Source organism: Chiloscyllium plagiosum, chromosome 35, assembly GCF_004010195.1.
Source record: "Chiloscyllium plagiosum isolate BGI_BamShark_2017 chromosome 35, ASM401019v2, whole genome shotgun sequence".
Taxonomy (NCBI): Eukaryota; Metazoa; Chordata; class Chondrichthyes; order Orectolobiformes; family Hemiscylliidae; genus Chiloscyllium; species Chiloscyllium plagiosum.
Window position 1 is genome coordinate 6,623,136 of NC_057744.1, and position 23,855 is coordinate 6,646,990.

The window sequence follows — 23,855 nt, forward strand, 5'->3', positions numbered from 1 at the left end:
GTAACAAATGGTAATCAAAAGAAAAAGGGGAAATTGTGGGATATAGGTGAATTAATGTTATTTCTGCAAATTATAAGTTCTGATACAGAGTAAATGAATTCACATTAGTCTATGATTGTTTCTCAGCTAAGAGCTGAGTTAACAAGAATGGGAACGACATAGAGGAAGTATATAATCCGTTAAAAATGATATGTCAGCATGAGACGTGATTACAAAACAATGGTAGAAATACAGGCACTAGATAAAATATTGTGAAGAAAGGCCTGTATAAACATCTGTTTTCCCACTTGTATGGGGACACAGGAACAAACCCCAATTAAAAGGGCTTAGTGATAAGATGCTGTGAGGGGCAGCGCAGATGGAGGGAGTAGATAATGGTAAGCAAAGAATGGGATGACGTCAAACAACCTTATGGGAGCCAGAGATAGGCATTTGTCACGGACAAGGCCGGATAAACAGAAGTTGTGGGATCAGTCTTAAGGAAATGAGTGACATAAGTGGAGGAGGGGGCAAACAATGAAATAAGAAAAAATATATGGGGACTCAAATTGTATAAATTTCGAGAGTTTGTTGGATTTGATGTGTATTTGTCATTGTCTTACCTGGCATTAGACATTGCTCCCACTTGCAAGTGTACAAATAAACGACACTACTGGTTCAGATTTTTGGTCTCGGACTGAAATTATTGAAGTGAGTGAGTTTTTGTTTCTCACAGAAATATTAACCCCTGTTCTTCTTACAGGCCTGACTGCCCTACTGTCACTTTCTACCTAATCACTTTTATGCTTACATGAAAGCCAATCTTATTTAATTTCAAATCAGTTTAATATGGAGGAAGACAACATGGAGTCATAGAGTCATAGAGATGTACAGCATGGAAACAGACCCTTCGGTCCAACCGGTCCATGTCGACCAGATATCCCAACCCAATCTAGTCCCACCTGCCAGCGACCGGCCCATATCCCTCCAAATCCTTCCTATTCATATACCCAGCCTAACGCCTCTTAAATGTTGCAATTGTACCAGCCTCCACCACATCCTCTGGCAGCTCATTCCATACACATACCACCCTCTGCGTGAAAAGGTTGCCCTTTAGGTCTCTTTTATATCTTTCCCCTCTCACCCTAAACCTATGCCCTCTAGGTCTGGACTCCCCCACCCCAATGAAAAGACTGTCTATTTACCCTATCCATGACCTTCATGATTTTGTAAACCTCTATAAGGTCACCCCTCAGCCTCCGACGCTCCAGGGAAAACAGCCCCAGCCTGTCAGCCTCTCCCTATAGCTCAAATCCTCCAACCCTGGCAACATCCTTGTAAGTCTTTTCTGAACCCTTTCAAGTTTCACAACATTTTTCCGATAGGAAGGAGACCAGAATTGCACGCAATATTCCAACAGTGGCCTAACCAATGTCCTGTACAGCCGCAACATGACCTCCCAACTCCTGTACTCAATACTCTGACCAATAAAGGAAAGCATACCAAACACCTTCTTCACTATCCTATCTACCTGCGACACCACTTTCAAGGAGTTATGAACCTGCACTCCAAGGTCTCTTTGTTCAGCAACACTCCCTAGGACCTTACCATTAAGTGTATAATCTCCTTCGATTCTGCACCATTTGACATCAGTATAAACTTGTTCTCAAATTCCCCATCGTTTCATGCTACTGCCAAAGATCATTTTACGTGTTGTACTAATCAAAGAATTGACTAAAGGAAATAAAGCAGTAGCACTAAATCTTGGCCTCAGGTGCAGAATCATTCTGTTCCAGGATGAGAGCAACTTTAGTTATAATTTAAATCTAACATTGAGGAAAGTCACTTCGGGCTTTAACATTTGTTCATTGGTTGGAGGAATTGCATGAACCTTATTTAATTTAGTTAAATTTTGTAAAACTAGAAGTATAAAGATAGATCCAAAATATCCCAAACCATATATCTCATTTTTTTCAGAAAATGATACTATCAGATTTAATTTTTGTTTCAGAATCATTTGTTTTCACTTAATTTTAAGACTGCTGTGTTTCATTGGTGATTATGATGTACCAGTCCTGGCTTTATTTTATATCAATTCCCCTCCCTCAATGACAATCGAAGTTTCAGTTCAATATTATGCTGTGATTAATCATGTAACAATATTAACATCCTATTTTTAATATCTGTGTCTTTGGATTCGGCCATTATTTGTGCATTAGAAGGTTTTTTGTTACCATGTGAGTAGACAAAACCTTTTAAGGTAGCTGTAGTTATTTCACGGCCTATAGCATTGTAAATGAGCAATGACTGGGCAGGACCACTTAAGGAACCTAATCTGGGATTTACATTTAGGGACTAGAACCAGGTAATTGTAATGGATTTCAGAGTTGGAAACAGTAGACATTTTATATTTAAATATTAAATACTGAATAAATGAATTTCCAGTTTATATTGATGACTTTTAAAATGTCTTAATCACTTGTTCGGTTTCCACCTCTGAATTACAGATTCATTTAATTTCATTCCATTCATTTAATTACAGATTAATTTATTTATTATTTTTAAATAATCAATTGTATTCGCCCTAGATCACAAAATCAGAACTAACTGGCAGGATCACTTGGTTTTATTCCTTTACACGTTGTCAGTGACCTGTCTCATTGCCTCATGATTCATTTGAAGCATGGTTGCATTAATTAGTTGCTAACGAAAGAATGGAAAGACACCTTCCTGGCCAGTTGAAGGAATTCTGCATGTGATTGGGGGATAGAGGCATGTACAGCAGATGGAACTGTCCAAAAGCTGGGACGTGTTCATAGCTGACTGTGAATGGGTAGCTGAAAAAATAAAAGGGACCTGAGAAACAGTGTAAGACCACTACGGCTGAGGAATGTGCAAACAGGGTTAAAGCAACTACGCTGTAAAATTAAAGTAATGTTAATGAAGCATGCCCCTGACTGCAGGAACAAACCGACTCAATTTGCTCAACATGTCCAAGGGTGATGCGGATGTAAATGCAGCAAAATTCTGGGAGTAGCCTGAATACGAATGGCTTGTGTTACAAGACTGAAATATGTGGCTATCTGTCTGACAGAAGTGGTATACAATTGAAAAAAAAATCAAAAAGCTCAATCACCTTTGTTTAACCCGATGCCTTTGCAATGTTTTCCTCCTGGTGTCACTAACATAATCCAGACAAACAATATGAACTAGGAATTTCCAGTCGCAAATGAGGTGAGTGGTGGTTTTCTATTGGGATGGCCAGAATCAGACAGAACCACGATGCAAGTTACAGGTAAAACAAATTATATCCAGCGCCCTCGCGATCCCAAATGCTGTGTGCCAGCCCTGACAGCATTGATTGGGACCAGGATACCCACTAGGGGTGGAACCTACCTCAGATGCCCACCTAGCGACCAGAGCAACCTTTTCCCGAGGGGACCCTGGAAATGGGGACAGGCAAGCCCCAGTACTACACCTTTGAGATGAGGAACAAGACAGCAAAATCTTTCAGGGACAAATGGCTGGCCCTTGCTTCAACTGTGGAAATGTGGCCACTGGGGAGTGATATGTTTCTAATGTTACCTTGGAGCGAACGTGGGGAATTCACATGCTTGTGTGTTAGTAAAAGGAAAATCTGCTAATATACATTGACTCTTCATTGTGCTCTTGGTATGACCCACGATTTTGGAGCCTTGTGAGAACATAGAGGATTTTTAACCCCCACACGTTGTAGTCTTGCTGTTTTTTCCAATTATTCTGGCAGTTATCAAGATGTTTGGCTCACGCTGAGGCAACTGATACAATTTACAAAGTAATGGGCAAGTGGGTGCAGCTGCCAAGCAGGCAGTCTTACACCCCAAACTTCTGGTCCCATGGGGCCCCTAGCAAAACCCAGACAGAGACGATATAGGGACAGGTATGCCCGACCTGGGTAATGTATAGAAATCACAGGGGAAGGCCTCTGCTGAAGAGGACAAACTATGGCCTCAAATAGCGTTCTCCCTTGATACTCAAGCCAAAATGTGGGTGACCCCTGCTGGACAAATTTGTGTTCCTTCTTTGCTGCTGCCTATTTTAGTTGACTATGTGCATTATTGTACACACTTGGGCAAGGAGGGAATGGTTTATACTCTATTACAATGGACACGCCACAGCCTCCAACCTCGATGGGCAACCAGAGACTGTGTACCATTTATGCCGAAAAGATGTCCTCGTGTACCAAGAGACTGATTCCTTTGATGCATGGAACATTACCAAGAATGACTGTTGCAATGGTCAACTGCATCAAGGAGATCGGACAGTTCATTTACAGGATAAGTCTCAATGTTCTTTACCCTGTCAAGGTGTGGTGTGCCAGTTTGATTTCAGTTGTGCTATGGGTGGCCCTGGTAAGCCTTGCCTTATTCAAAGGGGTCTAAATCTACACACCGCAAAAGAGAAAAGGGGGGAAAGGCGTCTTTCACTAACAATTTGTTTTTTTAAAGTCACAACAAAATATTTGGCTGGGATGAAGTGGTCTGTTAAGCCCTCACACCAGCAAAGGACTCCTTGATCCCTTTCCCCCTCCCAAGTCCCAATGACAGTGTATGGAACACTTTTAAGGCATTTACCGGACATAATGTTTCTATTACTTATCCCCACCTGCTAATTGCTTGTGGACTTCCTCTAATAAGTCTAGGTTAGCCTCTCCAAATTGTTACAACTGTACAGGATAGGAGTGTGCTTACGAAAATGTGACTAAGACTATTCCATGTGCCTTGGTTAAATATACTAACCACTACAGTTCCCCTGTGGGGCCTCGCATCTCACGCATATGCCTAAGGGAGACATGTGTCCCTCTTATTATCGGTGTTCAGGCTTTTTGTGGTATGGGTAACAGCATCACCCACCTTCACTATGAGACCCCGAACGGCACCTCCATCTTCCCAATTGTGGGATGGAAGGAACCAGTCTGGGACAATAACCACATCTCTTACCGAAAGACCCACCTCTTTTTATTGAGCAGCTTTCACCCTAAGCGCCCGGGGCGACCTTCTTTGTGGACGTGGACTACCCGTATGTTTAAGTAAGTCACAAAGACAGGCCTGCTTCTTAGTGGGAAGCCCACTCCATTATCTACACTAAACCCAGTTATTATTTTTTCAGCCAAGACAGAGCGACCAACTTCCTTGTTCTTGATGAAATAGATACTCCTTGTGCTGTAGCCAGAGGCACACCATTCCCGACTACTGTTCCCTGTCCAACTACCTGGGAATGGGGTTGGTGCTTCCCTACCAAATGTTCACTTTCACCTCAACTCTGCATGCATTGGAGGGTTGCTATGGCCTTGGGCAACAGTAAAGCTCACTCTGTGGGCTACGCATTTCTTTATTAGCCATCAAAACCAAAATTATCTTATTTGCGGTCTCACCCTCTTGGGCAACGAGACGGCCGCGGCCTTAGCAAGAGTCAAGGACATGCTCTTAGAATTGCATCTATTTTCCCAACAAAACCGGTATGCCCTCGATTACCTACTCACCAAAGGGGGTGGGGTTTGCACCATGTTGAAGGGCAAGTGTATGATGGGCGTTACTGACCTCACCGAGACCATTGCCAAGCATGTAGGTAATATCCGCACCTCCGTCAATCAAATGACAGAAGGCACTGGATAGGGAGATTGGGGTTTTGGCTCATGGTACTACTGGTTGATAAATCTGGCCGTGTATGTTGGTATTATTTTACTTTGTCTCTTTGCTGGCATTGCTATTGTTAAATGCATTATTGCCAAGCTGATAACTTCTGTTGAGAACATCGGTTCCCCCCAGAAAATGCTTTTTTTCCCAAATGAAGATGAGGAGGAACGGTTGTCTCCCCCTACTTCCTTGGAGGAGAACGAGTTATGGCAGTCTCTAGCGTCCATTTAATTGGACTGATCTAATCTATGCCCTCCCATCGTATGGTGTGGTCATGGAATGACCAAACGGGGAGATGAGGATCTGAAACCTGAATACAGGCTATGGTAACTAGTTGTTGTCAGGAACAACAGCTTAACAGATGCTCTTAATAACTTAGGTGGCAATAAAATGGCTTCTCGATACAAATAACATGACAAAATGGCTTCTGGGATACAAATTAACAATTCTGCTATAGCTGCATAATTGACTAACCACAGTCTGCTTCAATAGAGATTAATGGACAATGCTCCCTTTACAGCATAGAAATAAGTAGACTGGATAAGACATTACTGGCCATCCGAACTGACCTTCAGGTGCAGGGGCAAAGGCTTGGTAAGTGAGATAAGGGTGGCCTGAGTGTTGGAAAACAAAGTTGGTTCCCAGGAAATATCATTGGACCAAGTAGCTGTCAAATAAAACATTATCGTGTATTGTTTGGTAATTGTCTGAATGTACTATGTGATCATGGCCTGTAACTTTCTTTAAGACAAGAATAAAATGTCTTTATTTTCAGCCATGTGCACAGCTCCTCTGGGGAACACGGAAGTGTATAACCTCTGTGTTTGCAGATGCTCTGTACCCAGCCCTATGAAGGAATAAAGAATGAAGCTTTAAAGAACCAGACTCATTGTGAATGCCTATTGACCGATCACGGAACAGAGATGCCCCACCAACCCCAACCCCCACCCCCAGGGTTCAGATCTTCACATACATTGACTTTGATGTACCTTAACACTTTAATAATTGAAGATCAATTAAATTGAAGATTTATGTGTTGTTAAAATCTCTGTTTTTTTTTAACTTTCAAGGTGCCTAAATTTAATTAGCACTGAAAATGTCTGCTCCGGTTGGAGACAATTAAATTGGTGTTAAAAAGTGGAGAATAGATATAATTGGGATAATTGAGCATTATCCTGCTGCTGAATGTTATTAGAGATAAAACACTCCCCACTACGTCTGGAAACCATAACCTTGATATTAACAGGGGGGTGGAATATGTAGGCGTGTTTCGTACCATCTGGGTTTTCACACATATAGTGCAGTCTTATTAAAATGTACAAGATTGTAAGGGGCCTGACTTTATAATTAAGCCTGCAGACAAGGGTACTGTTGTCTGGTGGACCATCCTCTACATTGCAGAGGCTGAATGCCAGCTCTCAGATACCTCCTCCTATCTCCCCCTGGACCATGACCCCACCATGAAACATCAGGCCATTGTGTCCACTACGGTCACTAACCTCATTTTATCTGGTGATCTCCCCTTCCACTGCCTCCAAGCTGATAGTCACCCAACCCCACACAGGTCACTTTTACCTCCTTCCAAAATCCAAAGACAGGACTGCCCGGGGAGACCCATTGTTTCTGCCTGCTCCTGTCCCACAGATCCCATCTCTTCCTACCTTAACCCAGTCTCTTCTCCCCTGGTCCAGTCCCTTCTCCCGTGGTCCAGTCCCTTCTCCTGTGGTCCAGTCCCTGCCCAGCTATATCCACAATTCCTCTGATGCTTTGCATCAGTTTCAGAATTTCCAGTTTGCGGACTCCAGCCAGTTTCTCTTTACTATGGACATGCAATGTCTTTACAAGTCCATTCCCCAGCAGGGTGGTCTCAGGTCTGTCTACTTCTTCCTGGAACAAAGACCTGAACAGTCCCTACCCACCACCAACCTCCTCTGCCTGGCCGAGCTTGTCCTTACCCTCAGCAACTTCTCTTTGACTCTTCCCACTTTCTTTAGGTCAGAGGGGTGGCCATGGGTACCCGCTTGGGGCCCCAGTTAGACCTGTATCTTTGTGGGGTATGTGGAACACTCTTTATTCCGGTCCTATTCCTGCCCCTACCCACAACTGTTTCACTGGTATATCGATGACATCATTGGTGCTGCTTCCTTCTCTCATCCACTCCTATGTCTGTCCAGCTATTCTCTCTCTTTGGGCTCTATCCACACTTAGCATTTACTCCTTACCCTTCCCTCCACCCTATCTTCTGCACATAAACCAACATTTTCCTAGCTACCATCAATTCTGAGGAAGGGTTACTTGACTGGAAATGTTAATCTGATTTTTCTCCTCAGATGCTGCCGGACCTGAGCTTATCCAGCAATTTCTGTTTTTGTTTAAGATTCACGGGGGACTTAACAGCATAAATGTGGAGTGGTTGTCTCCCCTTGTGGTTGAGTCTAGGGCATGAGGGCATCATCTCAGAGTAAAGGGTTGCACATGTAAGAGAGAGATGACAAGGAATTGGTTGTCTCAGAGGGTGGATTATCTGTGGAATTCTCTACAGAGCTCTTTACATTGTAAAGATTAGATTCCCTACATTGTGGAAACAGGCCCTTCGGCCCAACAAGTCCACACTAACCCTCTGCAGAGCAACCCACCAAGATCCATTCTCCTGCACCTAATATTACAGGCAATTTAGCATGGCCAATTCACCTAACCTGCACATCTTTGGACTGTGGGAGGAAACCGGAGTACCCTGAGGAAACCCACGCAGACACGGGGAGAATGTACAAACTCCACACAGACAGTTGTCCAAAGCAGGAATTGAACCTGGGTCCCTGGCACAGTGAGGCAGCAGTGCTAACCACTGAGCCACCATGCCACCCTAAGGTCTGTTGAGGCTAGACAGTCACATATATTCCAAGATATTTGGAATTCCTGAAGAAGGGCTCATGCCCGAAACGTCGATCCTCCTGCTCCTTGGATGCTGCCTGACCCGCTGCGCTTTTCCAGCAACACATTTTCAGCTCTGATCTCCAGCATTTGCAGTCCTCACTTTCTCCCTATATTCCAAGATAGACAGTTTTGTATGGGAATCAAGATTTACAGAGAAAAGGCAGAAAAGTAGAGTTGAGAACTATCAGATCAAACACGATCTCATTGAATGGCAGAGCAAACTTAATGGGCTGAATGGCCTACTTCATATGGTCTTGTGATCTAACTCAACAGCATGCACCTCTAAGCATCTAGTGGCTCCCTTCCCTTGACATCAGCTTATTTGCTGGGCTTGGCTTCCAATGGGCACAGAATACTCTGGAGCAATCCACAAGACCAGGTACTAGAATACAAATTCATGACTCCCAGCAGGAGTAAGTTTGACATTGGGACCTGTATGATGGGATAAATCTGGGAGAGGAGGAGGAGGGTAGGTCTCAGAGTGGGGAGCATATTAGGAGCACAGGATGCATTCTGGATCTTGTTGGACTTGGCCCACAGTGCTCAGAGGGCATTTCACCCTAAGGCTGCCTTTACCTCAGCCCAGTGGCAGCTTTCCCAGGGTCAAGGAAACCCTAGACCAGACTAAATCAGAGGATGTGAGCCTTGTCAAAAGGTTTAAATTCCTCCCCACCTGGGACCGGTTGGAGGAGGGTTCAAGTTGGAGTTGAACTTTTGAAAATTATGACACAAGCCTCCCCATATATCAACCCCTCCACTGTCCAATCATACTTCCTGGCACCACTCCCAAAAAGGGAAAATACTTGAAAATGAAACTGATACAATACATGACTAGGCAGGCGTAGGAGAATACAGACCGTGAGGAGGCAAAAGGTTTTTAGGTTGGAAAGATGTCATGTGTTGACATAGGCTTGGTGGGCCGAAGGGCCTGTTCCTTTGCTGTGCTGTTCTTTGTTCTTTGAACATGCTGAGTATATTGGAGCTCCATTTTGAAGTATCCTGGATGAGTTTGACCAGTGTGTGACATTTGCATCTTAAATTGTTTTGACTAATATGACAGTAAGACTAACATTCAAACATCTACTGATGCAGTGTTGTTTGCTATTTTGGAAACTACCACAATCTTTATAATGCCACTTCCTGCAGTTTTACTGCAGAGTAATTCCATTGAACTGTCAATCTCTGGTCACACCACGTGAAAATTTATGAAGTGTGGCACTTTTACAGGTAGTGGATCCCTCCCTAGTCTCCATCATCTCAAAATATACACAGCCTGCTCACAAAGTGAGTGTTCACTGATCATAGCTTTTATGAGGACCATTTGCCTTCAAGATCTGGTGCCTAGATTCAACCAAGGATAGGGTTTCTCTTCCAAACAAGAGTCATCTCAGTCTCAAAACACTAACCTTCTTTCTCCAGAGAGGCTGCCAGAGTTTCTCCTGCATTCTCTGACTTTACAAATGCAAATCTTTTTTATTGACTGCAAACTTGGGGGGGCGGCACGGTGGCACAGTGGTTAGCACTGCTGCCTCACAGCGCCAGAGACCTGGGTTCAATTCCCGCCTCAGGTAACTGACTGTGTGGAGTTTGCACATTCTCCCTGTGTCTGCGTGGGTTTCCTCCGGGTGCTCCGGTTTCCTCCCACAGTCCAAAAATGTGCAGGTCAGGTGAATTGGCCATGCTAAATTGCCCATAGTGTTAGGTGTAGGGAATGAGTCTGGGTGGGTGGTGGGTGGTGGGTCGGTGTGGACTTGTTGGGCCGAAGGGCCTGTTTCCACGCTGTAAGTAATCTAATCTGAAACTTGTGAAAATTCCACAACTGCTCTATGAAGTAACAACAAAATCTGTTAATGGTACATTTAATGTAATAATAATGCCCCAACCTCATAGGGGGTGTATAAATTAAAATTGAGACTCGAAACAGGAGATTGTGTACAGACCAAAGTACTTTCTGCATTGTCGATAGGAATGTTACATGACTAACCTCATGAGTTGGAGATGCCGGTGTTGGACTGGGGTGTACAAAGTTAAAAATCACACAACACCAGGTTATAGTCCAACAGGTTTAATTGGAAGCACTAGCTTTCAGAACGACACTCCTTCATCAGGTGATAGTCGCTCCGAAAGCTAGTGTGCTTTCAATTAAACCTGTTGGACTATAACCTGATTTTTAACCTCATGAGAGCACCATCTAGTGTTTCATTGTGGTATTTTCCAATTTCTTCCAACAGCCAATCCTGTAGAGTCTGTGCTCTGTCCATTGGGAATGGTAAACACATTACACAGAAAAATCTGAGAAAAGGTGACAAGACACTTATCCAAACACAATATGCTGGAGTACTTAAAGGCATCTGACATGGGTCAGCTACAAATAAAATTGACAGAACAGGGGATGCTGGAAATCAGAAACAAAAACAGAAATTGCTGGAAAAGCTCAGTGGGTCTGGCAGTATCTGTGGAGAGAAATCAGGGTTAACGTTTCAGATAGAGAGACGCTTCCTCAGAGTGGATGGATCAGCTATAAAGTAAATAAAACAACATTTGACCAGTCAGTTCAAGTACTCATTCAGAGAATGTTCCATCAAAATGCTCAAAGAGCTGAACATTTCAATGCCACATACCCGCACTCTCCCCGTATCCCTCAATTCCTTGCAAGATTAAGAATTTATCAATCTCTGCCTTGAAGACATTTAACGTCCCAGCCTCTACTGCGCTCCATGGCAACGAATTCCACAGATCCACCACTCTCTGGCTGAAGAAATATCTCCTCATTTCTGTTCTAATTTGACCCCTTCTAATTCTAAGGCTGTGCCCACGGGTCCTAGTATCCCCACCTGAAGAATTTGCTTTCTTAACCACGGACTCAATCTGCAAGTCAACTTTTAGAGAATCCTGGGCTATCATTCCCAGATCCCTTTGTACTTTGGCTTTCTGAATTTTCTCACCATTTAGAAAATAGTCCATGCCTGTATTCTTTTTTCCAAAGTGCAAGACCTCGCATTTACTCACATTGAATTTCATTAGCCATTTCTTGAACCACTCTCTTAAACTGTCTAAATCTTTCTGCAGCCTCCCCACCTCCTCAGTACTACCTGCCTGTCCTCCTAACTTCATATCATCGGCAAACTTTGCCAGGATGCCCCCAGTCCCTTCATCCAGATCATTAATATATGAAGTGAACAACTGCGGCCCCAACACTGAACCCTGCGGGACATCACTTTTGTCACTAGCTGCCATTTCAAAAAAGAGCCTTTTATCCCAACTCTCTGCCTTCTGTCAGACAACCAATCCTCAATCCATGCCAGTAGCTCACCTCGAACACCATGGGCCCTCACCTTATCCTTCCGTAAGGCACCTTATCAAAGGCCTTTTGGAAATCTAGATAGATAACATCCACTGGGTTTTACATCTTCAAAGAATTCTAACAGGTTTGTTAGGCACGACCTCCCTTTACTAAATGTGTGCGGACTTGTTCTAATCCTATCCTGCACTTCCAAGAATTTAGAAATCTTATCCTTAACGATGGATTCTAGAATTTTAACTACAACCGAGGTTAGGCTAATCAGTCTGTAATTTTCCATCTTTTGTCTTGATCCTTTCTTGAACAAGGGGGTTACAACAGTGATTTTCCAATCATCTGGGACTTTCCCTGACTCCAGTGATTTTTGAATGATCACAGTCAGTGCCTCCGCTATTCCCTCAGCCACCTCTCTCAGAACTCTAGGATGTAACCCATCGGGGCCAGGAGATTTATCAATCTTTTAGCTTTTCTAGCACTTGCTCTTTTGTAATAGCTACCATACTCTATTCTGCCCCTTGACTCTCCTTAATTGTTGGGATATTACTCATGTCTTCCACTGTGAAGACTGACACAAAATATTTATTAAGTTCTTCAGCCATTTCCTTATCTCCCAGCACTAGCCTTCCTGCATCAATTTGGAGTGGCCCAATTTCTACTTTTGCCTCTCGTTTGTTTCTTATGTATTGAAAAAAACTTCTACTATCATTCCTAATATTACTGGCTAGCCTACCTCTCCTTCCTTATTTCTCTCTTTGTTATCCTCTGTTTGTTTTTGTAGTCTTCCCAATTGTTTGATTTCCCAGTGCTCTTGGCCACTTTATAGGCACTCTCTTTTTCGATGATACATTTCCTGACTTCCTTTGTCAGCCATGGCTGTCTAATTCCCCTCGGATAATCTTTCTCTTCTTTGGAATGCACCTCTGACCTGTGTTCGCAATTACACCCAGAATCTCCTGCCATTGTTGCTCTACTGTCTTCCCCACTAGGCTCTGCTTCCAGTCGATTTTTGTCAGTTCCTCTCTCATGCCCTTGTAATTACCCTTATTTAACTGTAACACCATTACATCCGATTTTGCCTTCTCTCTTTCAAACTGCAGACTGAACTCTACCATATTATGGTCACTGCCTCCTAAGTGTTCCCCTACTTTAAGATGTTTTATAAAGCCTGGCTTATTTCGTAGCACTAAGTCATACAGAACCATACAACACAGAAACAGATTCTTGGGGCCAACTCATCCAAGCCAACCAAGTATCTCAAATAAAACTAGTCCCATTTGCCTGTGTTTGGCCCATGTCTCTCTAAACTTTTCTGATTCATGTACCTGTCCATTTGTCTTTTAAATATTCTAATTGCACCCATCTCGACCACTTCCAATAGTCCATTCTATACCCCCACCAACCATCTGTTTGAAACAGTTGCCCCTCAGGTCCCATTTAAATCTCTCCCCTCTGACCTTAAACCTATGATGTCTAGTTTTGAACTCCCCTACCCTTGGAAAAAGACCTTAGCTATTCAGCTTATCCGTGCCCCTCATGATTTGATAAACCTCTATAAGGTCACCCCTCAGCCTCCGACGCTCCACTGAAAGAAGTCCCAGCGTATCCAGCCTTTCTTCATGACTCAAACCTCCATTCCCTGCAACACCCTTGCACATTTTTTCTGCACCTTTTGCACTCACAGCGGAGTCTGGTGGCCCATGCCTGAAATAATCTGCTCGTCCTAACTTGTTTCATTAATTCAGCTTGAAAGCAGAACATCTCATCTCGTTCACAGGCTTATTCCTTCAGCTCTATTCTTCTCAATGAGGAGACATTTTCCTCAAATCTTCCTTCCTCCTATTTCCACTGCGTTCTGAGGTGTGTTCAGACCATGGAATTATTGTTGGATTGTTAATCCAGAGACCCAGGTCATGTTCTGGGAACTCAGATTCAGATCCCACCACTGCAGATGGTAGAATTTGAACTAAATACAAATCAGGAATTAAGAGTCTATGATGGCCATGTATCCATTGTCGATGGTCAGAAAAAACTGATCTGGTTCAAGAATGACTTTTAGGGAAGGGAACTACCCATCCTCACCTGGTGTGGTCGAAATGTCACTGCAGATAGACAGCAATGTGATTGCCTCTCACTTGCCCTCTGGGTAGTTAGGGATGGCAATAAAAGCGGGCCTATCCAGTGATGCACTCATCCTGTAAACTAATTAATTTATTTTAAAAATAGGAAGGGGTGAATAAGCATTTGATGAAAGAGGTGGATGACAAAGCAGGAGGAGATGGAATTCCAGAGCATGAAAGCACAAACTGATGAGCTGGACATCCAATTAGAAAGGAGTGAAAACCTGGAATTAGTTCCAATTTGATTCTGCAGTGAGCAGCATTAGAATATTTATATTTTAACCTAGTTTTCCGATCAACCCATTCAGAGATGTTATCACTGGCCATGGATTAGATGGTACTTGAAACCAGGCCTCCATGAGTAGGGACAGTACCACTATTCCACAAGAGGGCCCAGAATATTTCTAATGGGTGATAAATGATGGACTGAATGGCCTCTTCATTTATAATTAAATAATGAATTTCACCTAAAACTGATGCTCTGGTCATTCATTTCATTACTGTTTGGGGCAAATTGGCTTGCGCCCTTTGACTCTAATCTTAATTTTACTTCATAGCCCTCCAATGCTCCTTACGATGCTTTACTACATTGAGCAGACTATTGGTTGTTTTAGCTTTTATGCTATTGGTTTGTTGTCATCAAAGGCAGGGAGATGAATGAAGGCCTGAGTTGGAGGGACAGAGAGTTAGAGACACAGAGGATTGAAGGGTATTGGAGGGCTGAAGGAGACTATAAAGACAAGGAGGAGCGAAGCCAAGGAAGAATTTGACGAGATGATCAATTATAGATGAAAGCTTTAAATGGAAATGTTTGGTGGGGAGCCAATATATATTAATGAGGGTAGTGTGATGGGTGCACATGGTAGGATCTTCAGACGATCTGCAGTTTATCTACAGTGAGGGTGATAGGCCATGAGCCTTGATGAGAGGTGGGGGCAGTAGCAGAGAGAGAATGACAGCAAGAACTAATAGATGTGATGAAATTCAGTTCAGAATTAGTGACAATTCCCAAATCTGAGAATGGAATCTTCTTGCGTAAATCTGGAACCCTTCCGACCAGCTCAAGATATTATGGAGGGGAATGTTGGTTGGAATTGAAGAAGTGGCGCGCAAACCCAGCCAGATTTATTAACATTATCCATTTGGAAATAAGTGTTGTTTGTGTGTGTGTGTGTGTGAGAATAAATTGATTTCAGGTGGGTTGCAGATAGATAGAAAAGCAGAGAGTTGCACCACCTAATAATTAAGATGGACTTGACAGTCATTTCTCACCTATTGTTTTGCGGAGGGACAGACTTGCATGCTCAAGGCTGTTGTTAGACAGAGTTTTAATAGATAAACGAGTGAAGAGTTATGGGAGAGCAGACAGAATAACAAGGTTGAGGTCACAATCAGATCAGTTATGGAATCCCTATAGTGTGGAAGCAGGCTATTTGGCCAACAAATCCACACCAACCCTCCTACCCAGACCCAGCCACCCTGCCTAATAACTCTGTATTTCTAATGGCTAATCTACACACCCCTTGACACTAAGGGATAATTTTGCATTACCTATCTACCTAAGCTGCACTCTTTGGAATGTGGGAGGAAACCAGAGCACCCAAAGGAAACCCAGGCAGACACGGGGGAATGTGCAACCTCACACAGGGGTGAAATTGAACCCAGGTCCCTGGCACTGGGAAGCAGCAGTACTAACCATTGAGCCACCATTGCCACCCAGTCATGGTCATTTTGAATGGAAGAGCAGTGTTGAGGAGCTGAATGGCATTTTCCCTGGCTCCTTTTCTTATGCTGTTATTGATATGGCACCTTTTGCCACTTCAGGGCATTCCAATAAAACATTTTGGAAGTGCAGTCACTATCATAACATTGAAAACACGGTGGCCATTTCTTCAACATCAAGACTGCACAACAACAATGAAATAAAAGACCAGGTCATCTATATTAAGTAATTTTAATCAAGGGCTAAATAGTATCCATGACTCTCAGACTGTGGGAGTTCCCTTACTCCTCTTTTGAACCAACCAATGAAGGCTGATGTTTATTGGATTATGAAAAACACCACATCTTTTCTGAAATAAAAAGAACTGAGAATGCTCGAGAAACGTAGTAGGTCTGGCAGCGTCTCTGAATGAAGAAACTGGGTTAACATTTTGAATTCTTTGGAATAGCACTGTTTATTTCTGCCATCTTCCTTCATTTTGTTTTAATGCCCAGCTCCATCTAACAATGCAACTTCCATTATTTTATCTCAGTTAATTCTTCTATTTTTCCAAGTCACATATTCCAAAAAGTTTGATTTTATACATTCCATTTTTTCTCTACAATGCATCATCCCCTCCAATTCAGTTTGAAAGTAGAAACTTTATTCTGAAGAAAAGTTATTTCAGTGTTGTCAGGTGGCAATAAAGGGAAGTCTTTTACTGAAATTAAAGGACATAGTGAGGACTGCAGATGCTGGAGAGTCAGAGCAGATTGAATGTGGTGCCGGAAAACGCACAGCAGTTCAGACAGCATCTGACGAGCAGGAGAGTCAACGTTTCAGGCAGGACCCTTCATCGGTCTGACTCTCCTGCTCCTCAGATGCTGCCTGAACTTCTACACTCAATCTACAATGAATTAAAAGCACCTGACTTGATAAGGTGACTGTCACATCACATCACAGATGTTTGAATTTCCTGAGACACTTCACAACATCAGTTTAAGGGTAACATATTTCCCACCATAAAAATGCCAGGCTATGATCATCACCAATAACAGTCAATCTAGCCACCGCCCCTTGACATGGTGTTACCATCACTGAATCTCCCGCTGTCAACATCCTGGGGGCTACCATTGATCAGAAACTCAACTAAGCACATCACATTAACACAGTGGCTTACAAGAGCAGGTCAGATCCTAGGAATGATGCAGCGAGTGTCAATATCAATTCTGAAGAAGTAATATCAGATAGGAAACGTTAACTCTGTTTCTCTCTCCATATCTGCCCTGTCAACACATTTAGTATGTTTCAATAAGTTTTTATTTCATTCTTTTAAACTCTGATGACCTACCCAGCTCTCAAGAAAATTCCTCCATACCTGAGATTATCCTAGAAGAACCTTCTCTGGACTGCCTCCAATGTCAGTTTGTCTTTCCTTAGATAAGAGGATTAGGATTCTCCACAATATTCTCGGTGCGGTCCAACTGGTGCTGAATACAGTTTTAGCAACACTTCCCTATTTTTTACTAGATTCCCTTTGAAATAAAATCCAAATTCCAATTGCTTTCCCTATTGCCTGATGAAATTGGATGTTAGCTTTTTAAGATTTATGCACAAGGTTTCCCATAACCTTTTGTGCTATAACTTTTTTTCAATTTGTATCTGTTTATATAATGTTGAGCTTCTCTATTCCTCCTGTCAAATTGTGTAACCTTACATTTTCTGATATTATATTCCATCTTCCACCTATGTTGGCAAAATTGGTGACAGTACATTAATTTCTCTCATTCAAGTCATTCCTATATATTATAAAGTAATTGTGTCCCCAGCACAGATTCCTGTGGTGTTCCATTAGTTACAAGTTGTCTTCTTGAAAACTCACCCTTTATCTCAATGCTCTGCCCTCTGTTAGTTAGACAATCCACTGCACTGTCCTTATCGAACTGACCCAGAGGAGGTACAATGCTGTTCAGCTACTGAGTGACACTCTCTCAGTATTTCCCAACAATAACATTGCTCGGCCAATTCATTCATCTTCTTGACAGTCCATACTCAGGTCCACACAGCAAGCAAGAACTTTGAAACTGTTGGACAATTAGATTAGATTCCCTACAGTATGGAAACAGACCCTTTAGCCCACTCCGACCCACCAAAGAGTAACCCACCCAGACCATTCCCTATATTTATCCCTGACTAATGCACCTAACACTATGGGCAATTGAACATGGCCAATTCACCTAACCTGTACATCTTTGGATTGTGGGAGGAAACCAGAGCACCCGGAGGAAACCCACACAGACACGGGGAGAATGTGCAAACTCTACACAGTCATCCGAAGTTGGAATCAAACCCGGGTCCCTGGCACTGTGAGGCAGCAGTACTAACCACTAAGCCACCATGCTGCCCCTGATAATACCACTAAACCATTGCCTCCCCCTTGCAGGCTCTTTAACTGTATCCCCCCGAATCCCCATACCTGCCTCACCTGTAATCACACCCACTTATTCCCAATCACAAACTAAATTAGACTTACCGAGTCTGAAGGGGTGTGAGAAACTCCAGAAGCAAAGTGTCCAGATAACATGGTCTAGATTAGAGTGGTGCTGGAAAAGCACAGCAGGTCAGGCAGCATCCGAGGAGTAGGAAGATCGAGCCCTTCATCAAATATGACAACATTTGCAATCCTCACTTTCGCCCTGTCCAGGTAACATGCCCACTCCCTGATATGATGCAAAATCTGCAGCTTGGACTCCACCTTCTTAACTCGGATCCAATATTCCTCAAGCTGCAAACACTTCAAGCAGATATTTTGCTCTGGATTACCTTGCTCTCTAACAGCTCCCACATGTCCACATCATCCATCCTGTTACTGCAATCATATTTCTTTAGCTTATGAAGTAATTATATTATATTCCCCGCCCTTTGTGTTTTCGTGAAATCTTAAAAAATTAAACACACCAGTATCAATCTTGCACTTAAGAATTTATTGTTCAGAAAAGAAGAAAATAATGACAAACCGAAACATGAGCTGAAGACCTCACTATTCCTTTAAAGACTAGATACATTCATTATTCCTATTCATCAATCAGCTGCTTTACTTACACTTGCATCTTTATTTTGGTTCCTGATGTCACACGGCCACTGGTCTCACTGTGGCATAGATTCTCAATCCATGCCTTCTCTCCTCCTCACTTACCTCTCACTCTGGAGAGTTTATTTCATGCAGCGAAACTTAGTTCAAGTGCCTTGGTTTCCCCTTTCCACCAAATTCCCACTTTGAAGCAAATTCCCAACTTTACTCGTTCCAGCTTTGTCTCAATCAGACAAACCTCCATTTGCATTGACCATGCTCCTTATTGAATTTACAAATAGAAGATTTGAAGGGGTTTAATGATTAAGATTTGAATGGTTCTGTAGCCATGGTGACTTATTTTAAATCATTGTATGAGAGGGAGATTTCCCGGAGAGAAATGGGTTTTTGTTTTAATTGGGAGGGTTTATAAACAAAGCACACAGTAATTAGGCCTTCAGGTAGAACTATTTTTGGAGCTAAGGGGAAACACCCATCTCATGGAAAATAGCATTTTAGTTTCAGTTTGGAACAGTTCTGCAAGTTTCTTAGCTGAAGATGGATATGTAAAGCAGATGCTCCTAAGGAAGGGAGAAGATAGTTAGAATTCCAAAAATAGATTATTTTAATCCAAGGAGTTTAGTTACAGGTTACAGACCAAAAGTGTTATTTTCAAGACTTAAACTTCTGAAGGGGTTATCTTAATTCTGAGAAAGTTTAAGTTCAGTTGTATGATGAATCAAGGAAGGGGCTATCAGAGTCTCATGACCAAGCCACAACCAAATCATGATTTCGAGACACTGGTGTTGGACTGGGGTATACAAAGCTAAAAATCACACAACGCCAGGTTATAGTCCAACAGATTTATTTGGAAAAACTAGCTTTCGGAGTGCTGCTCCTTCATCAGGTGATCAGATGAAGGAGCGACGCTCCGAAAGCTAGTGTGCTTCCAATTAAACCTGTTGGACTATAACCTGGTGTTGTGTGATTTTTAACTTTGTACAGCCAAATCAAACGCTTTGTGTGATGGAGAAGGGAACTCTCTCTGGTTTGAGTACTATAATGGGATGTTGTCAGGATTAATGGGATTGTAACTTTAATATGTGTTTTGAAATCCTTAAATGCATGTTATATGCACATAGTTTTTAAAAAATTATTGATTATTCATCTATTTTGGACAATGAATGCTTTTCTGTTTGAAATTAAATTGGTAATATTGCATGCATGTTTGTTAGTGAGAGAACACCTTGCTAAAACAAATTTATCAAGCCAGACATCAGTCTGAAATCTGAATTGTCCAGTAATAGCATGGGATGATAACAATACCTCGAAGTTAATGCTAATAGGGCAAACAGTATGTGAATTAATTAGTTCATTGTATTATGGCATGTGTTTGATTGAAATATAATTCTAACTAGAAAGTGCAAGCATGAACTTTGTTTTAACTTAGAAATGTGGAAAATAGCAGGAGTAGGCTATTTGGTCCTTTGAACCTGCTCCACTATTTAATATGATCATGGCTGAACATACAGTCTCAGTATCCCATTCCCGCTTTCTTTCCATACTCCTTGATCCCTTTAGTTGCAAGGGCTACATCCAGCTCCCCCTTGAATGTATCTAATGTGGGAGAGAATTCCATTAGTTAACTACTCTCTGAGAGAAGAAATCTTTTCCTCACTTTTCAGTCCTGAATAGCTTATTCTTCCAGTGTGCCACAGTGGGATTCAATGACTTTCACAAGAGCCTGCATGCGTACTTTTAACACAACATTTAATTCAGCATTTATTAAACAAGGAGAAAGAATGAACTACATTATATGAGATAGAAAGATTGGAAACGTTTCCGTACAAACACCAAAAAAAATTCAAATTAATTCCATTCATTTTTATCCATACAAACCACCAAACCACAGTGAAGTTTCACCAGTATTCCCAAGCAAAGATTTTTTTTATCAGGTTAACAAAGCTTCTGACTAGATGATTTTCCTCAGCTGATTATCTCTCTCTGAGACCCTTAAAACAAACTCTATTACTTGGTCAGCAGAACAAACATGAGTTCCCTAAACTCAGTTTTCGACAGTACTGCAGAAACTGGCAATGCCAACTGAGGCCTGGATTTTTTTAACTCCAGGTTGCAAGCCAACAGCTCTGATGACGAGTCATGCATTTGGGTCAAAAAAATGGGATGGCAACCTAATATCTAAATGGGCAGAGATTTCAGGGTGCCCCAATGCAGAGGGGTCTAAGTGTACTCATTCACAAGTTACAGAAAACTAGCATGCAAGTGCAGCAGATAATAAAGAAAGCAAATGAAATGTTGGCTGTTATAGCTAAAGGAATAGAATATAAAGGTAAGGAACTCAGCACCGTCTTCCTAACCTGCAATCTTCTTCCTGACCTCTCCGCCCCCACCCCACTCTGGCCTATCACCCTCACCTTGACCTCCTTCCACCTATCGCATTTCCAATGCCCCTCCCCCAAGTCCCTCCTCCCTACCTATTATCTTAGCCTGCTGGACACACTTTCCTCATTCCTGAAGGAGGGCTTATGCCCGAAACGTCGATTCTCCAGTTCCTTGGATGCTGCCTGACCTGCTGTGCTTTTCCAGCAACACATTTTCAGCTAAGGAAGTATTGCTGCAACTATACAAGGTATTGGTGAGACTGTACCTAAAGTGTTGTGCACAGTTTTGGTTCCCTTATTTGAGGAAAGATGAAGTGCCATTGGACGCAGTTCAGAGAAGCTTCACTAGATTGATCCCAGAGATGAGGGGTTTGTCGTATGAAGAGAAAATGAAGAGTTTAGGCCTATACTGTCTGGAATTTAGAAGAATGAGGGGAGATCAAGTTGAGGTATTCGAGATGATAAACAGTGTGGATAAAATAGACGGGGAGTGAATGCTTCCTCTTGTGGGGCATTCTAGGACGAGAGGTCATTGTCTTAAGATAGGGATAGCAAATTTAAAACAGAGTTGAAGAAAAACGACTCCTCCCAAAGGGTTATGAATCTGTGGAATTCACTACCCCAAAGTGGATGGTGGGACAGTAAGTCATTCTAAGGAGGAGTTAGACAGATGTTTGATTGGTAATGGATTTAAGGGCTATAGGGAGAAGGCAGGAAAATGGGGGTGAAGAGCATATCAGCCATGATCGAATGCTGGAGCATACTTAATGGGCCAAATGGCCTAATTCTGCTCCTATACTTTATGAACATAGACTTAAAACATCAGCTTGCTCTCTCTCCACGGATGCTGCCAGACCCACTATGATCTCCAGTATTTTTTTTTCAATGTAGTCGCTCTACTAAAAACAACAAATGTTAGAGATCACAGTGGGTCACGTAGCATCCATAGAGAGTGAGCAAGCTAACATTTCAAGTCTAGATGACTCTCCATCAGAGTTCTTTAATGCACTTAGCTACCAACCCCCAATATTTTTATTTCCAGGGTTGTAAAAACTTTTTAAAGTGCATGTATGCAAAGAGGCCTCCAGACTTCCTGGCATCAGAAGTATAAAAATAAGTCTGAAAATGAAACTAATTCAATTAAGTGAATTGGCCATGCTAAATTGCCCGTAGTGTTAGGTGAAGGGATAAATGTAGGGGAATGGGTCTGGGTGGGTTGCGCTTCGGCAGGTCGGTGTGGACTTGTTGGCCTGTTTCCACACTGTAAGTAATCTAATCTAATCTCTCTCCTTTCTCAACACAAAAGTAATTCAAAGTATAAAATAAGGTCATTTTTAACAATTGATGCTGAAAATTCCCTGCAGTATATTGTTAACAAGGCAGTTAATATGAGACAGAGAAACATGAGACAGTAAAATAAATGAAGTTAGCAATCATGTCAAGTTGATGTGGTTTCACTTTTGAATGTTTAGCTGCATATGTGTTTTGCCATGAAAGGGCAGATGGTCTGTCCACACCCCCAGCAGAGCTGTAACTGATGGGAAGGTACCATTGTATTTTTACAGGCCTGACAATGCTCCACCATCTCTGGCCCAGGCACAGGCTTGCTGTTCAGGTTTGCTTGAAGCAAGTCTTTCAACTGCTGTGTTGTCACAGGATCAGGGGAATTTATTACGTCAATCACCTGGATCCTTTGTGGATCCCAAACACAATCTTCCTCTAATCCACTGGGGACATTTCTCATCCCACAGTTGGGAGGAACCCATGCTGTATCATATCCATGTTGTTTCCAAGTTGTTGACATGGGATGATTTTCTTTATCTATTTTCTTGACTTTTCCTACTTGTACTTTCAACATTAAAATAACTCTATCATTTGGAGTGTTAATGGGATATCTTCTGGCTTTCTCCCTGTCTCTACTGACATAGACCCCTGGACCGAGCATGCCCTTGCTTGATTGCTTGAAACCTGATTGTATGATGGACCTTGCATTGCTGACTGAGGTACCATGGTACATGATGTATTCTCTGCCATTCACTGGTTCCTGATTTGAATGCAAATGATGATTATTGTCATGAACTGTCTCCCATCCAAAAAATTGTAATGTCATCATGCCACTGGCTCCCGGCTGTTCAAACATGCAAAAATGCAGTGTTCTGTAAACAAAACACAAAAATAAATTTAAAGTAAAGATAATGATGTATCTGTTTGAAGATTGCTTGGTCTTACGTTCATTTTGTTTGGGCTCCAACTCAATCAGCATGTGTAAATAAAATAAATAAGTGCATTGTGTCACCATAACCTGATGGCCATCAGGCAAGGGAAGAAGAGCCCTTCATGGTAACCTGAAACCAGTGATGGGAATTTAACCCACACTATTAGCATCATTTGGCTCTGTAAAGCAACAATCCAGCCAACTGAGCTAAACCAATTCTCAAATGCATGCATGAGGCTGTGAATATTTATTAAGTTTCATATGTATTTGTTTATGAATGTCTGTATGAATCAGTCTATCGCACTAGTTTATCCACTGCTGTGGAACAATGGCTCAAATATCTTCCTATGTACTGTGTAATTCTTTACACATGTCAGTGTATTTATATTTGCCACAGTAAGGTTACTTGTTAAAACAAGTCTAGATTAATTTAGAATATCTGGCATGGACAAGTTGGACT

The 23,855-nt window shown here is 42.2% G+C and overlaps 1 protein-coding gene across 1 annotated transcript in view; it reads right to left on the minus strand.

Moving 5' to 3' along the window:
• The window catches only part of gig2o (grass carp reovirus (GCRV)-induced gene 2o), a 69,464-nt gene that overhangs the window by 28,913 nt on the left and 16,696 nt on the right, over positions 1-23,855 (minus strand). The window contains exon 3 of the mRNA XM_043676408.1: positions 22,654-23,336. Within this exon, the coding sequence (XP_043532343.1) occupies positions 22,654-23,336 (683 nt within the window). The remainder of the gene's footprint in view (positions 1-22,653; positions 23,337-23,855) is intronic.